Source organism: Microtus oregoni, unplaced genomic scaffold (genome assembly GCF_018167655.1).
Source record: "Microtus oregoni isolate MIOR12 unplaced genomic scaffold, Mior012 000056F_ref0000123, whole genome shotgun sequence".
NCBI lineage: Eukaryota > Metazoa > Chordata > Mammalia > Rodentia > Cricetidae > Microtus > Microtus oregoni.
In genome coordinates this window covers 1,316,468-1,333,208 of record NW_024543832.1, presented here as the reverse complement: position 1 = coordinate 1,333,208, position 16,741 = coordinate 1,316,468, and the positions used below count along the sequence as shown (strand labels likewise).

General features: G+C 39.8%; 2 gene segments (V, D, J or C); both read left to right on the top strand.

Moving 5' to 3' along the window:
- The first annotated feature begins 1,270 nt into the window (after positions 1-1,270).
- Positions 1,271-1,802, top strand: LOC121438485. The segment is given in 2 exon segments: positions 1,271-1,322; positions 1,423-1,802. Coding segments are annotated over 2 exon segments (426 nt in total).
- A 13,608-nt stretch (positions 1,803-15,410) lies between these two features.
- On the top strand, positions 15,411-15,885 carry LOC121438484. The segment is given in 2 exon segments: positions 15,411-15,471; positions 15,566-15,885. Coding segments are annotated over 2 exon segments (366 nt in total).
- The last annotated feature ends 856 nt before the right edge of the window (positions 15,886-16,741 follow it).

Below are 16,741 nucleotides of genomic sequence, written 5' to 3'. Positions count from 1 at the left end.
GATTTCTGTACAGGCATATTGTACAACTCACACCACAAAATTCTCAATCACAAATATGCACATCCTTGCAGACATCAGCTCTGCTCCCTCATCCATATCTCTTCAGCCTTCCCACAACAGCTGAGTACTACGATTTTCACTTTGTGTTTTTGTTAGTGCTTTTGTTGCTCCCATAATTATTCCTCTGCATGCTCCATTGTTGGTTTGTGCTTGTTGTTCTTACTTCTGTTTTGTAGGCTTGGAACTAGAATGGAAGTCAATACAGGAAAATATATCTTAAGTAAAGGAGAAGACAAAAAAAATCACAGGGTAATACAAGGGTTGTGAAAGGAAAAGTTGGGTGTAGTGACAGAAAGGAGCAGAGGGGGTAGAAAACATGAGAATTTGGGAAAATAAAAACAAAGTCTTCTGAAAATATAAAATTGATGCAAAAGTTCTGTGTTTTGTTACAAAAATGCATTAAATGTCCCAATTATGATGACTATATAAATATGCAGAAATAAAAACTGACCTAAGACAACATGAAGACAGTCATCTGTTGCCTGGTATCAAGGTGGGAAAGGGAATGGAAGAGTGGGGAGTAGAAAGTAATCATAGAGAGAAATTCAAGATACAAACAATTGAGTGCTTCAAATATAAACTTATCTCCATTGCAACCACTGAGAGGAAGATACACAGTAATAAGAAACATCACATTTGCAAACTTCCTGAGGCTATAGGGCAGAATCTCTAAGAACTGAGTAAAATTCAGAAAAGTAAAAATTGATCCTATCACATTGAAGGAGTTCTACTTAGAGGCGGGTGTGACTCCACCCAAGATTCACCTCAGAAAGAATCCATGTCCAGCAGAGACAGAGGGACAGACAGAGCTAATATCTAGAAACACAACTGTGTGTGGAGATTTTTAATTTCAAATTGATCCTAAAGAGACATGACAGAGTGGAAACACAACATTTTCTATGCATATGGTGAAAAGGGAACTAAATAAAGTGTGATAAATCCCTAACAAGGAAAATGTGTACACAGAGCTACGTTAATTCTCCAATTTCTATAACTGTCATCAGTCTGTATGATGCCTTATATCTGCTCTGAGTAATGCCTTCTACCCTGGTCCAACTACAGAGAGCCTGTTATGGGAGGAAGATATGCAAATATGGCTTCTTTGTGCCCATAAAATTCAGCCTTGCCCTGACCCTGAAGATTTGACAGAGGAGACACACCCTGGATTCCCAAGTCCTCCCAGTCAGGGTTTAACATTGAACACAGGAAACTTACTATGGACTTAAGGCTCACATTGGTTTCCTTTGTTCTTATTTTAAAAGGTAATTCTTAAAGATGACAGGCTGTGTATTGTGTGGACATGAGAAAGAGAAAAAATGTCTTCTGTGTCAGTTTTCTAACCAGAATTCTTTGTGTTTACAGGTGTCCAGTGTGAGATGCAATTGCTGGAGTCTGGGGGAGGCTTAGTGCAGCCTGGAAAGTCCCTGAAACTCTCCTGTGCAGCCTCTGGATTCTCCGTCAGTGGGTACTGGATGAATTGGGTCCATCAGGCTCCAGGGAAAGGGCTGGAGTGGGTTGCAGCCATTAGTACTGGTGGTAGCACCTACTATCCCGACGCTGTGAAGGACCGGTTCACAATCTCCAGAGACAACGCCAAGAACACTCTGTACCTGGAAATGAGCAGTCTGACGTCTGAGGACACAGCCATGTATTACTGTGCAAGAGACACAGTGAGTGAATGCTACTGTGATCTCAGACAAAAACACCCCTGTTTGGTACACGGGACCAGCAGGGGGCGCTGAGAGCACTTAGAAATCTAGGTCACAGAAGAGCCTGCTCAGAGAAGCATGGACCCACCCACTGAGACAGTGGAGCTGATCTACTGGGAGCTCACCAAGGCCAGCTGGACTGTGACCGAAAAAGCATGGGATAAAACCGGACTCTCTGAACATGGCGAACAATGAGGGCTGATGAGACGCCAAGGACAATGGCACGGGGTTTTGATCCTACTTAATGTGCTGGCTTTGTGGAAGCCTAGCCAGTTTGGATGTTCACCTTCCTAGATATGGACGGAGGGGGGAGGACCTAGGACTTACCACAGGGCAGGGAACCTGGACTGCTCTGTGGACTGGAGAGGGAGGGGGAGAGGAGTGGGGGGAGGGGTAGAAGGGTGGGAGGAGGGGGAGAAGGGTGGGAGGAGGGGGAGGGAAATGGGAGGCTGGGAGGAGGTGGAAACTTGTTTTTTGTTTATGTTTTTTTTTTCTTCTTTTCTTAATAAAAAAAAAATTATTTAAAAAAAAAAAAAAAGACTGAACTTCTCTGTCTGCACTGCCTCTCCATATCACACTTACTCATTTTCTCTACAGGTATAGTGTGTAGTAATCCTTGAATGTCCAAATGGTTATTCAAATTTCTGTTTCAGTTTCGTTATGTTTGTTTATTATAGTGTTTCTCCTTGTTTCCCTTAATATCTCTCTGTATACCTATATCTGTCTATGTGTCAGTCTTTCTCAGTTTCCCTATTTCTCTCTCTCTCTCTCTCTCTCTCTCTCTCTCAATCTTTCTCACTCCTCTCCATGTATCTGGGGGGATATTGATCTATGATGACTTTTTCTAACAATCTGCACCACTTATTGTGAGATAAATTCTATCACTGGGCCTGGTTATCAATGACAAGATAGTCTAGTTGTCCAGTGAGTCCCAGTGATTGCTCATTCTCCATATTCCCTATGTGGTATGCCTGGTTGACTGCCAAACCCATTTCTTTTTTTAGTTATGGATTCTGAGTTCTGTGTTTACAACCCACTGAAGCATTCTTGTGTGGCAAAAACTTGATTTTCACAGCCCCGTTATAGTTACTTTTTAAATTTAGGATGTGCATTTACCTGGAAAAAAATGCATATAATCACACAGAGCAAAACGATCCTGTTTAGTGACCAGCATCAGTTCCTGAAGAAGCCAAAAAAGATGGTAAACCCTAGAAGATGAAGACAACTCAGAGCCACATGTGAGTCTAGAGGACCCTGTCTATCTGTTTATCTCCATGAGCACTACACTACCCACACAGAAGCGTATACCTCTAATTAAGATACTATATTTTTTAAAAGTTCTCATTCAATGCTGTGACTTGGCCTAATGGTGGAAGTGGGCAGAAGAGGTTGCATAGAGTTAACATTTTTAATAACCACAGAAATGGATCTTAAACCAAAAAGAATTAGTTGCTTGTAACCTTTTACCAAAGAAAGAATGAGACCAAGTGTTATGGGAATTAAGGAGAAGGGATGCTGTGGAAATGGGAATGTAGTTCTACTAACACATTGTGAAAACTGTTGGGGCCTTAAGAGAATTACACAAGACAATGTAACTCTGCAATCTCACGTCTGGATGAGCAGAAAAAGAAGCAGAGTTGATGTAAGAAATCAGGAAAGGAGAGAGAAGCGAAAAGAAGAGACACGAGAGTAGGAGAGGACAAAAGGGTCAAAGGAGAGAGAGAAAGAGGAGCGAGGGCAGTTGGATGAATCCATGAGTTCACAGTGCATTATATAAGTGAGCATGGTGAATTTGTTTTTAAGCAGAATGAATGACATAGGTGTGAAAAGAATATTTTCAAGTATCATATGATGTTAATATACATACATACATCTGCCCTTGTATGTGTCTCTTTGTGAAGGATTGCCTCTGTTGTTATTTCTATGTGTATTTGTCTGAATGCCTGTGTGTTTGCTTCAGAGATGTATACTTTCTCATCATCTATAAATAATTTACATTACAGAGGTGACCACAACATCAACAGCAGAAACCTGCTCTGAGATCAGATGAGCAGCAAGGCTGGGATTCAAGGTTTGAATTCAGGTTCAGGGACTCTCTTACTCTGAGCAAACCTCTGAAGACATTCCAGTTCCCATTCTTCTTTAAGATCCCAGTGATTCCCAAAGCACCAGAGCAGAGAACACAGCTCAACAGAACCTGTCTTTCTCCTTTAGAGGTGTGACAGACATTGTTATTCATATGTGCAGTCTGCTTAATTTTTTTTTTTTCATTTAGGTGTGTGGTGTTGAACATGAGTAGTGAGATACCAGAACATGCTGTGGTTCAACTACACAGTAGTCTTGAAAGGGTCATGGAGTCCAAACTCAGAATAGGAGTCACCAACTGAGGGTGAAGTTTTTCTCTACTTCTCCTTGTCTTCTTCCTTCTGTTTTCTTTGTTTGGTTGATTTATCCTCCTTACCCCAACGTTCTCAAAATCTATGCACAGTAAATTGATCCTTTTTCTGTTTTGTTTTGTTTTGTTTTTGTGTATTTGAGATAGGGTTTCTCTGAGCCCGTCTGAAATTAGCTCTTTGTACACCAAGCTGGCTTTGAACTCATAGTGATCTGCCTCCCGAGTGTTAAGTTTATAGGTTTGCCACCATTACTGGGCATTAAATTGATTTTTTTACAGAATCAGCAGAGTGTCAAGGAAGAAGTAATTGTGGTTCCTGGTATTTATTGTAGTAGTGTACAAATGCAGTTATCAAAACTTATTTTCTGTAGAAAAAATGTGATGTTTTAAAAGATTAAACTAGGCTTGTAGCTCTGTGGTAGAGTGCTTTGTTACCATGTGAAAGATTTTATGTTTAAGAACCAAACTCACTTAAAAATAAGAATTGAGCACTTAGAAAAATACCGTTTCTTACTTTCATAGTCTTAAATGAACCTCTCGTGGATGGAAAAGGAATGGAAGTGCCCACAGTGAGAAGTGAAGTTAGAAACCTGTGGAGAGGAAACAGGTCTACAGGAGTTCATATCTTGGCTTCCATGGCAAGCAGTTCATCCAAGGGTCTACAGCATCTGTGGCACAGTTGTGAATAACTACAAACCATGAATCTAATGCCAAGTCAGGACAGTGTTAGAATGGCTAGAAATGCTAATTGGCTAGACTGTGTGTGCATAGTATATGGTTTGAACATGTGTCAGGAGGCTAGAGAGGAGTTTGAGTATGTCACCAGTTGATTTCTATCTTATTTTTGAGTAAGGATATCACAATAAACCTGGAGCACAAATGCTCAGACAGAATCTTTGGATGGCAAGACTGAGAGTACCTCCAGTCACAATGCCTCCAGTGCTGGGAATTATAGGATAAACAATCACACCCAGCTTCTTAATTAAGTGTTGTGAATCAACCTAAGACTTTAATAATGGGAGGCAGATGCCTTACCACCGAGCCAACTCTTGAGGCCTGAATATTATCACTGTACATTGATAAAAGAATTGTAATCTGTAAAACAAGTATGTGTATTGTACAATAATTTTAAAAGAGAAAATATATTGCCAGTTATGGATTTTTGAACCATTAACTGTCTATATGGAAATGAATGCCTCATGTCATTCCAGAAACCCAGAATCCAGGGGTAGAGAACAGCAACCCAGAAGCTGCATATGCCTTCATGTGACAACGAATTGCCCTGAGGGGTTGCAGCATTCATCAACCACTTATGCTCTGACTTGCACTGCACACTGCTTAAGCACTGCGCTGCAAGGGGGATTTAAAGACCGCTCAGAAAAGAGCAGATCAGGCAGACAGAGACTGTCTGGGCCTGTGGAGCCCGGAAGGCATGGAATTTAAACCCAAATGGGGAGGCAAATGATAAGATGCATGAGGACTTGAAGCCAATCTGAGGCATAAAAAGAGAAAGTATAAAGAATTGCAACAAAAAAAGCCACTGCATGATATTCTACATTGAACTGCTGGCTCCACGCACAGGCCTTGGCTGAGGGAGGGCTCATGCTAGGCCAAGCTCGTGGCAGGCAGCAGAGCCAAAGCGGGGGGGGGGGGCCTCTAAAACCAAAGGTTTGGCTCCAGATGAAGGCATAAATCACAAACAATCCCACACCAGTTTGGAATTATGATTAATAATATGGTTATTTATTTGAAGGGAAAAAATTTACAGATTAAAATCCCAGACAACAGCCCTCTGAGTGATCAGGAAAAAAGTCTAGTATCCAGAAGAAGATCTGGAAGCAAGAGAGCAAGCACACAGCTACTGTTGCTTTTTACAATAAAAGGGACCACGCTCAAGTGGGCTGGTATCTTAAAGGCTATTGGCTAAAGGAGTGGAAGTAGCTCCCGCAGCAAGCATGGGATATAGAGGACCAACAGGTACTCCCATAAAGAGAGGTGGTAACTTAAGAAACTAGGAAGTTCTGGAATATGCTTCATTTATACCTGTTTGATGCCATAACCTTTGTTTTTTTCTTCCTTTACACAAGGAAATTATCTAGAGTTCCCTTTACTTGTCATAGTCTATTAATCTTGCTTTTAAATTGGACATTAAAACATCTGGGTTCCCCCACAATCCTCTAAGATGGCTAATTGCTTCTTGTTAAACAAAATAGCACATTAATTTTATATATTCCATATACACATTTCATCATGTATTTTTACATACACACACACACACACACACACACACACATATATATATATATATAATCGAGTATGAAATTTCAAAAGTTGCTGATTGCCAATTTTATAATACAGTTTAGAAATTTCGAATAATCTTTCATTCATTCTCTTTATTTCTAAACTTGTGATAGAGAAACCAAAACTGCCCTGAATTAATGTTAATTTCCAAAGTTACTTTAGAAAATGAACCATCACAGTTTTTTTTCTCTTTTAAACGAATAGGACCTTATAAAAGTATACAGTTGTTATAATTGTCACAAAATTCTATTTTTGAACATTAGCATTTTGATAAAATTTAGCTTGCATTTCAAAATCTAAGCAAATGATTCCTCTATAGGCACATTTGTAACTCAGACCACAAATTTCTCAGCCACAATTATGTACATCCCAGTGGGCATCAGCTCCAATTCCGGGTAAATCTCTCTTTAGACCTCCCCATAGACAATGGAGTTCTATGATTTTCACAGTTTGTGCTTTTGTTGGTGCTTTGGTTGCTCCTAAAATTACTCCTCTGCACTCTCTGTTGTTGGTGACATGAAGAGCAGGTGTCTCGTGTGAGTTAGACAACTGTCTTCCAAGTAGCCATGTTGGCTGTGGGCTCCAAGTTAATGGATCATAGACTTGGGACAGATTTAAAAAGGAAAAGAGAATCTTTTCACCTGAGACTGAGGCTTTTCCTGAAATTTAAGTAGTGACACAAATAGTGTGTGATGAAGCTTTGGAGATCACATTGACTACATTCTTAGAATCCTGAGAGCAGAATACATAACCATGAATTGAATAACTCCACACTATGTCGAACTCAAAGGTTCCACTGTCATATTTTCCAGGGTCAGTGTATGAATCAGCTTACATGACTGCACCTGAAATGGATGAATAGGTAAAATTTTAATGAGTTTGTTGGACGTAAAATATATCAGAAACAATACCTCTAGTCTAATCCCAGGTTTTTCCTTTGACAATGAATATCCAGAACATTCTATGAAGAGCCTACCAATGTGAATTATCTTATTCACATTAAGGTAAATAAATTACTAAACAAATAGGCACAGGCTAAGTTTTCCCTCTAAAGTAGAAAAGAAGTAACAATTTTTATAGACATGACCTTGAAATTCTCTTCTCTTCAATATGTCCTGTGATTCATTCTAGATAATTTTAAAAAAAGGGCATACCTAGAAGACACACACACACACACACACACACACACACACACACACATATATATATATATATATATATATATATATATATATATATATAATCTAACAGGAAAATATCTCTTCCTGCAGCATGAATCCTGAAATGGGTAGGGCAAGAATGATATGTTTTCCTCCTAATACTGATTGATGATGGGATATTGTCACCTTAGGGTAAAGCCACAACTAATCGAATGTGAAAAAATATTGTACAAATCATGTATAGGATTATCTGAAAATAGATATTTTATTTATTTTTTTCTTAAATTTATTTATTAATGATTTCTGCCTCGTCCCCACAACGGCTTCCCATTTCCCTCCCCCTCCCCCGATCAAGTCCCCCTCCCTCATCTGCTCGACGAGCAATCAGGGTTCCCTGAACTGTGGGAAGTCCAAGGACTGCCCACCTCTATCCAGGTTTCATAAGGTGAGCATCCAAACTGCCTAGGCTCCCACAAAGCCAGTACGTGCAATAGGATAAAAAACCCACTGCAATTGTTCTTGAATTCTGAGTATTCCTCATTGTCCGCTATGTTCAGCTAGTCCGGATTTATCCCATGCTTTTTCAGACCTAGGCCAGCTGGCCTTGGTGAGTTCCCAATAGAACATCCCCATTGTCTTAGTGTGTGGGTGCACCCATCGTGGTCCTGAGTTCCTTGCTCATGCTCTGTCTCCTTCTGCTCCTGATTTGGACCCTGAGATTTCTGTCCGGTGCTAACATGTGGGTCTCTGTCTCTGTCTCCTTTCATCGCCTGATGAAGGTTAATATTCATGAGGATGCCTATGTGTTTGTCTTTGGATTCACCTTCTTATTTAGCTTCTCTAGGAACATGAACTATAAGCTCAATGTCCTTTATTTATGGCTAGAAACCAAATATGAGTGAGTACATCCCATGTTCCTCTTTTTGGGTCTGGCTTACCTCACTCAGAATAGTGTTTTCTATTTCCATCCATTTGTATGCAAAATTCAAGAAGTCCTTGTTTTTTACTGCTGAGTAATACTCTAATATGTATATATTCCATACTTTCTTCATCCATTCTTGCATTGAAGGGCATCTAAGTTGTTTCCAGGTTCTGGCTATTACAAACAATGCTGCCATGAACATAGTTGAGCATATACTTTTGTTGTATGATAGGGCCTCTCTTGGGTATATTCCCAAGAGTGGTATTGCTGGATCCAGGGGTAGGTTGATCCCGAATTTCCTGAGAAACCGAAACACTGCTTTCCAGAGTGGTTGCACAAGTTTGCATTCCCACCAGCAATGGGTGAGTGTACCCCTTTCTCCACAACCTCTCCAGCAAAGGCTATCATTGGTGTTTTTTGTTTTAGCCATTCTGACAGGTGTAAGGTGGTATCTTAAAGTTGTCTTGATTTGCATTTCCCTGATCGCTAAGGAAGTTGAGCATGACCTTAAGTGTCTTTTGGCCATTTGAAGTTCTTCTGTTGAGAATTCTCTGTTCAGATCAGTGCCCCATTTTATAATTGGGTTGATTAGCCTTTTGCGGTCTAGTTTCTTGAGTTCTTTATATATTTGGAGATCAAACCTTTGTCAGTTGCGGGGTTGGTGAAGATCTTCTCCCAGACAGTGGGTTGCCTTTTTGTCTTAGTGACAGTGTCCTTTGCTTTAGAGAAGCTTCTCAGTCTCAGGAGGTCCCATTTATTCAATGATGCCATTAGTGTCTGTGCTGCTGGGGTTATACGTAGGAAGTGGTCTCCTGTGCCCATGTGCTGTAGAGTACTTCCCACTTTCTCTTCTCTCAGGTTCAGTGTGTTCAGACTGATATTGAGGTCTTTAATCCATTTGGACTTGAGTTTTGTGCATGGTGATAGATATGGATCTATTTTCATTCTTCTACAGATTGACATCCAGTTTTGCCAGCACAATTTGTTGAAGATGCTCTCTTTTTTCCATTGTATACTTTTAGCTCCTTTATCTAAAATCAGGTGTTCATAGGTTTGTGGGTTAATGTCAGGGTCTTCTATTCGATTCCATTGGTCGACTTCTCTGTTTTAATGCGCATACCAAGCTGTTTTCAATACTGTAGCTCTGTAATAGAGTTTGAAGTCAGGGATGGTAATGCCTCCAGACAATCCTTTATTGTATAAGATTGTTTTGGCTATCCTGGGTTTTTTCTTTTTCCATATAAAGTTGATTATTGTCTTCTCCAGATCTGTGAAGAATTTTGATGGGATTTTGATGGGGATTGCATTGAATCTATAGATTGCTTTGGTAGAATTGCCATTTCTACTATGTTGATCCTCCCAATCCAAGAGCAAGGGAGGTCTTTCCATTTTCTGGTGTCTTCTTCAGATTCTTTCTTCAAAGACTTATAGTTCTTGTCAAGTAGATTTTTCACTTCCTTGGTCAGAGTTACTCCAAGATATTTTATGCTATTTGTGGCTATCGTGAAAGGTGATGCTTCTCTGATTTCCCTCTCTGCTTCCTTATCCTTAGTGTATAGGAAGGCAACTGATTTTTTGGAGTTGATCTTGTATCCTGCCACATTACTAAAGGTGTTTATCAGCTGTAGGAGTTCTTTGGTAGAATTTTTGGGGTCGCTTATGTACATTATCATATCATCTGCAAATAACGAAAGCTTAACTTCTTCCTTTCCAATACGAATCCCCTTGATCTCCTTATGTTGTCTTATTGCTATTGCTAGAACTTCAAGCACTATGTTGAAGAGGTATGGAGAGAGTGGACAGCATTGCCGTGTTCCTGAGTTAAGTGGGATGGCTTTGAGTTTTTCTCCGTTTAATTTAATGTTAGCTGTTGGCTTGCTGTAAATAGTTTTTATTATATTTAGGTAGGACCCTTGTATCCCTATTCTCTCCAAGACCTTTATCATAAAGGGGTGTTGAATTTTGTCGAATACTTTTTCAGCATCTAATGAAATGATCATATGGTTTTTTTCTTTCAGTTTATTTATATGCTGGATTACATTGATAGATTTGCGTATGTTGAACCAGCCCTGCATCTCTGGGATGAAGCCTACTTGATCATAATGGATAATTTTTCTTATGTGTTCTTGGATTCGGTTTGCCAGTATTTTATTGAGAATTTTTGCGTCGATGTTCAGGAGTTAGATAGGTCTGTAATTCTCTTTCTTGGTTGGGTCTTTGTGTGGTTTTGGTATCAGGGTAACTGTAGCTTCATAAAAGGAATTTGCAATGACTCTTATGTTTCTATATTGTGAAATACATGAAGGAGTATAGGTATTAGTTCTTCTTGGAAGTTCTTGTAGAATTCTGCATTGAAACCATCTGGTGCTGGGCTTTTTTTCAAAGGGAGATTTTTAATAACCATTTCTAATTCTTCACGAGTAACCGGTCTATTTAGATCATTCACCTGGTCTTGGTTTAGCTTTGGTATATGGTACTTATTTAAAAAAATGTCTATTTCTTTTGTATTTTCCAGTTTTGTGGCAAACAGGCTTTTGTAGTAAGATCTAATGATTCTCTGAATTTCTTCTGTGTCTGTGGTTATGTCCCCCTTTTCATTTCTGATCTTATTTATTTGCGTGTTCTCTCTCTGTCGTTTAATTAGTTTGGATAGTGGTTTGTCAATCTTGTTGATTTTCTCCAAGAACCAGCTTTTTGTTTCATTGATTCTTTGGACTGTTTTCTGTGCTTCTATTTTGTTGATTTCAGCCATCAGTTTTATTATTTCCAGACTTCTACTTCTCTGGGCGTGTCTGCTTCTTTTTTTTTTCTAGAGCTTTCAGGTGTGTTGTTAAGTCCCCAATGTATGCATTCTCCGTTTTCTTAAGTGGGCACTTAGTGCTATGAACTTTCCTCTTAGCACTGCTTTCATTGTGTCCCATAGGTTTGAGTATGTTGTCCCTTTATTTTCATTAAATTCAAGGAAGACTTTAATTTCTTTCTTGATTTCTTCTTTGACCCAGGTTTGGTTCAGTAGTTGACTGTTCAGTTTCCATGAGTTTTTCGGCTTTCTGGAGGTAAGATTGTTGTTGAATTCTAACTTTAATCCGTGGTGATCTGATAAGACGCAGGTGGACACTGATATTTTTTTGTATCTGTGGAGGTTTCCTTTGTTTCCGAGTATGTGGTCATTTTTTGAGAAGGTTCCATGAGCTGCAGAGAAGAAGGTATATTCTTTCCTATTTGGGTGGAATGTTCTATAGATGTCTGTTAAGTCCATTTGCTTCATTACCTCCAATAATTCTCTTAATTCTCTATTAGGTTTCTGCCTGATTGACCTGTCCCTTCGAGAGAGAGGTGTGTTGAAGTCTCCTACTACTAGTGTGTGTGGTTTGATGTCTGCCTTGAGTTCTAGTAATATTTCTTTTACATAAGTAGGTGCTTTTATATATGGGGCGTAGATATTCAGGATTGATACGTCATCCTGATGAATTGTTCCTGTTATGAGTATAAAGTGACCATCTCGGTCTCTTCTGATTGATTTTAGTTTGAAGTCAGTTTTGTTTGAAATTAGTATGGCCACACCTGCTTTTTTCTTAGGACCATTTGCTTGAAACACCTTTTCCCAACCCTTTACTCTGAGTAGGTGCCTGTCTTTGTGGTTGAAATGTGTTTCTTGCAAACAGCAGAATGTTGGATCCTGTTTTCGTATCCAATCTTTTAGCCTGTGCCTTTTTATAGGTTATTTGATACCATTAATATTAAGTGATATTAATGACCAGTGGTTGTTTACTCCGGTTATTCTTATTGCTTTTGGTAGTAGAGATTGTGTGTCTCCCTTCTTTGAGATGTGCTGGTGAACGGTCATTAGATGCCTGGGTTATTGTAGGCAGTGTTGGCAGTGTTGGATTCCTTGGGTTGCGATTTTCCTTCTATTACTTTCTGTAGGGCTGGATTTGTGGCTACGTATTGTTTAAATTTGTTCTTATCCTGGAATGTCTTGTTTTCTCCATTGATAATGAACGATAGCTTGGCTGGTTATAGTAGTTTGGGTTTGCATCCATGGTCTCTTAGCTTCTGCAGAACCTCTATCCAGGACCTTCTGGCTTTCATAGTTTCCGTAGAGAAGTCAGGTGTAAGTCTGATCGGTTTACCTTTATAAGTTACTTGGCCTTTCTCCTTTGCAGCTCTTAATATTCTTTTTTTAACCTGTATATTTTGTGTTTTGATTATTATATGGCAAGGAGATGTTTTTCTTTGATCCAGTCTGTTTGGTGTTCTATATGCTTCTTGAGTATTTAAATGAATATCTTTCTTTAAGTTGGGAAAGTTTTCTTCCATAATTTTGTTGAAAATATTTTCTGGGCCTTTGAGCTGTGATTCTTCTCCTTCTTCTATTCCTATTATTCTTAGGTTTGGTTTTTTTATTGTGTCCCATAGTTCCTGAATGTTTTGTGTTGAGAATTTGTTGGCTTTGCTGTTTTCTTTGATCTGTTGGTTTATTTTCTCTATGGTGTCCTCAGCATCTGAGATTCTTTCTTCTAGCTCTTGTATTCTATTGATTATGCTTGTTTCTGTAGACTCTGCTCGTTGGCCTAGATTTTCCATATCCAGCTGGTCCTCAATTTGTATTTTCTTCCTTGCCTTCATTTTAGTTTTCAATTCTTGAACTGTTTCCATTACCTGTTTGATCGTTTTTTCTTGGTTTCCCAGGGTATCATGTACGTATTTACTCATTTTTTTCAAACTTTTTGTTATACTTCTCATCCATTTCTATAAGGGCAGTTTTTACATGTTGTTTAAGGGACTCTATTGTCTTCATAAAGTCGATTTTTTCCACTTCTTCTGTGTTAGGTTGTTCAAATACTTCTGTTGTAAGATCATTGGGTTCTGGTGTTTTCATGTTGTTTTTCAGATTATTGGGTGAATTCTTGTCTTGGCGCCTGCCCATCTCCTCCTATTGATCCTATCCAATGGGTCTTTTAAAAACTGGATCAGGTTTCCCTGCTGGCCAAGGGCTCCACTTACAAAATGCCCTCACTCTCTTTCGCGATTCCTGCTGCAGGCCAAGAACCCTCTCAACCCTCCGAAGGATCTTCAGGAGAGGACCAGGCTCCCCGTGTGCCAGTGACCTGGCAAACCAAAGTCCTACCTCTTTGATTTAATTGTAGTAGGGCGATCTGCTCTCCTTATTGCACACCTGTCCCCGCAGCTTGGGTCTGCCGCTGCGCCGGTCCCCAAAAGCCTCTTCCAGTATGCGGTGTCGCTTCACCGCGTCTGGCAGCCTCCGCTCCACCGCGTCTGGCCGCCCGCTCAGCCATGTCTGGCCGCCGCTCTGCCTCTCGAAAATAGACTTGATCGGGGGAGGGGGAGGGAAATGGGAAGCGGTTGCGGGGACGAGGCCGAAATCCTTAATAAATAAATAAATTTAAATAAAAAGAAAAAAAAAACAAAAAAAAATAGATATTTTAGAAGTGAAGGATCCCACTTGTTCTGGATGGGAAGATTATTCCAGATAAAGTTGCCTACCAAGCTCTTTGATATTTACCAATGTTCCTAAATCATTTGCTTTCTGAATTTTTGTTTTATGTCTCAGCTATACAGTTTTAACAGATTTTTTAATCTTTCTGTTAGAATCCTTACATGTAATGTTTTCCACCCAGTTCTTCCAACATCTTCCAAATATGCATCCCTACCAACCTTATACTTACTTAAGCACAGTTACTGATGTCCATATGTGAACCCAAGCATTGCAAAATAGGAAACATACAAGTGACCATAACCTCAAAAAAGAGTGACTATATTCCTGTCCAGAAAAATATATTTCCAACTGGTCCTCAGTGAGAAGAGGGACAAGGAATTATCAGTCCTGTATTAGAAGGAATTGGCTGGATTAAACCCAGGTGGTGTTATACAGACAACAGCAGCCATTATGAGTCCATGATTGTGATATCCATGACATGTCCAGAAGACAACATTTCACAGCACCTCTCCCTGTGCTCCACTCCTTACATTTTCCCCCCTCCCTTTCATCAGTGTTCTTTGAGCCTTGGAGGAGTTTGAATGGTGCTGGAAATTTTATATCATACAATATATTGAACATTGGGAAGGACAGTTTCTGCCTTATAGAGAATCCAGATTATGTGTTTGAAACTCTGCTGGTTTGGTGTTCTGGCTTCTGTTATGTAGGCTTGGAACTAGAAGGGAAGTCAAGACAGGAAAAGACTTCTTAAGTGAATGACAAGAGGGAAAAAACACAGGGTAATACAGGGGTTTTCAAAGGAAAAGTTGAGTGTAGTGAGAAAAAGGGACTGAGTATGCAGAAAGCAAAGCATGAGAATTAGAGAAATAAAAACAAATACTTCTGAAAACACAAAATTGACGCAAAAGTATTCTGTTTGGTTATAGACACTTGTTAAATGCCCCCATTATAATTAAAATATAAATATACCTGAGGAAGAAACCATGTTCAGCAGAAACAGAGGGACAGACAAAGCTTATATCTAGAAACTCAGCTATGAGTGGAGCTCTTCTATTTCACATTGACCCTAAAGAGATATGACAGTGTGGAAACACAACATTTTCTATGCGTATAGTGAAAGGGAACTAAATAAAATGCAGTGAATCCCTAACAAAGAAACTATGTACAAAGAGCTACATTAATTCTTCAATTTCTATAACTATCATCAGTGTGTATGATGTCTTCTATCTGCTCTGAGTACTGCCTTCTGCCCAGGTCCAACTAGAGAGCCTGCTATGTCAGGAAGATATGCAAATAAGCTTTCTTTTGCTCATAAAAACCAGTCCTGTCCTGACCCTGCAGCTCTGGCAGAGAAGACCAGCCCTGGATTCCCAATTCTTCCTAGTCAGAGGTTAGCACTGAACACAAGCCACTCGCCATGGACTTAGGGCTCATACTGGTTTTCTTTGTCCTTATTTTAAAAGGTAATTCATAAACATGAGATGGTGTGTGTTGTGTGTATATGAGATAGAGAAAAAAATTATTCTGTTTTCAAACCAGAATTCTTTGTGTTTACAGGTGTCCAGTGTGAAGTGCAATTGTCAGTGTCTGGCGGAGGCTTAGTGCAGCCTGGAAAGTCGCTGAAACTCACCTGTGCAGCCTCTGGATTCACCTTTAGTAGTTACCCAATGAACTGGATCCGCCAGCCTCCCAAAAAGGGGCTGAACTGGGTCACGTCCATTAGTAGTGAGGGTGGTATCACGACCTATATCGACGCTGTGAAGGGCCGGTTCACAATCTCCAGAGACAATGCCAAGAACACTCTGTACCTGGAAATGAGCAGTCTGAGGTCTGAGGACTCGGGCATGTATTACTGTGTGCTAAGGCACAGTGAGTGAATGATACTGTGAGCTCAGACACAAACACCCCTTTGGGGCACACAGAACCAGCAGAGGGCACTGAGAGCACTTAGAAATAAGGGTCATAGAAGATCCTGCTTAGAGAAGCAGGGAAGACTGGACTTCTCTGTCTGCACTGCCACTCCTTATCACAGTTACGGATTTTCTAACAAATATAGTGTGTAGTAATCTTTGAAGGTCCAGATGATTATTCAAATTTCTGTTTTCTGTTGTGTTGTGTGTGATGATTTATTATAGTGTTTCTCCCTGTTACCCTTTATCTCTCTGTCTACCTGTGTCTGTCTCAATCTCTCTTGCTCTCACTCTTTCTCTCTAACTACTCTCTCTCTCATTCGTGTGTGTGTGTGTGTGTGTGTGTGCGTGTGTTGATATATGAAGCATTTCTCAAACAATCTACAACACTTGTTTAGAGGCAAATTCTATCACTGGCCCTGGATCTCAATGACTGAATAGTCTGATTTTCCAGTTATTATCATCTCTCTCTCTCTCTCTCTCTCTCTCTCTCTCTCTCTCCTTTCTTTTTAGTCATGGATTCTGAGTTCTGTGTTTAGAACCAATTGAAGGGTTCTTGTGTGTCAAAAACTTGATTTTCACATCCCCATTATAGTTGCTTTTAAAATTTAGGATGTCTTTTACTAGAACAAAATGGAGATCATCACACTGTCTTTTGACCTGCATCAGTTCCTGAAGAAGAAAAAGATGATTGAAACCCTAGAAGACGCAGGCAGCTCAGGACCATATGTGACTCTGGAGGACTCTGTGCCTTCTGTTTGTCTCCATGAGCACTACACTATCCACACAAAAGGATATACCCCTAATTTAATCAGTGTATTTT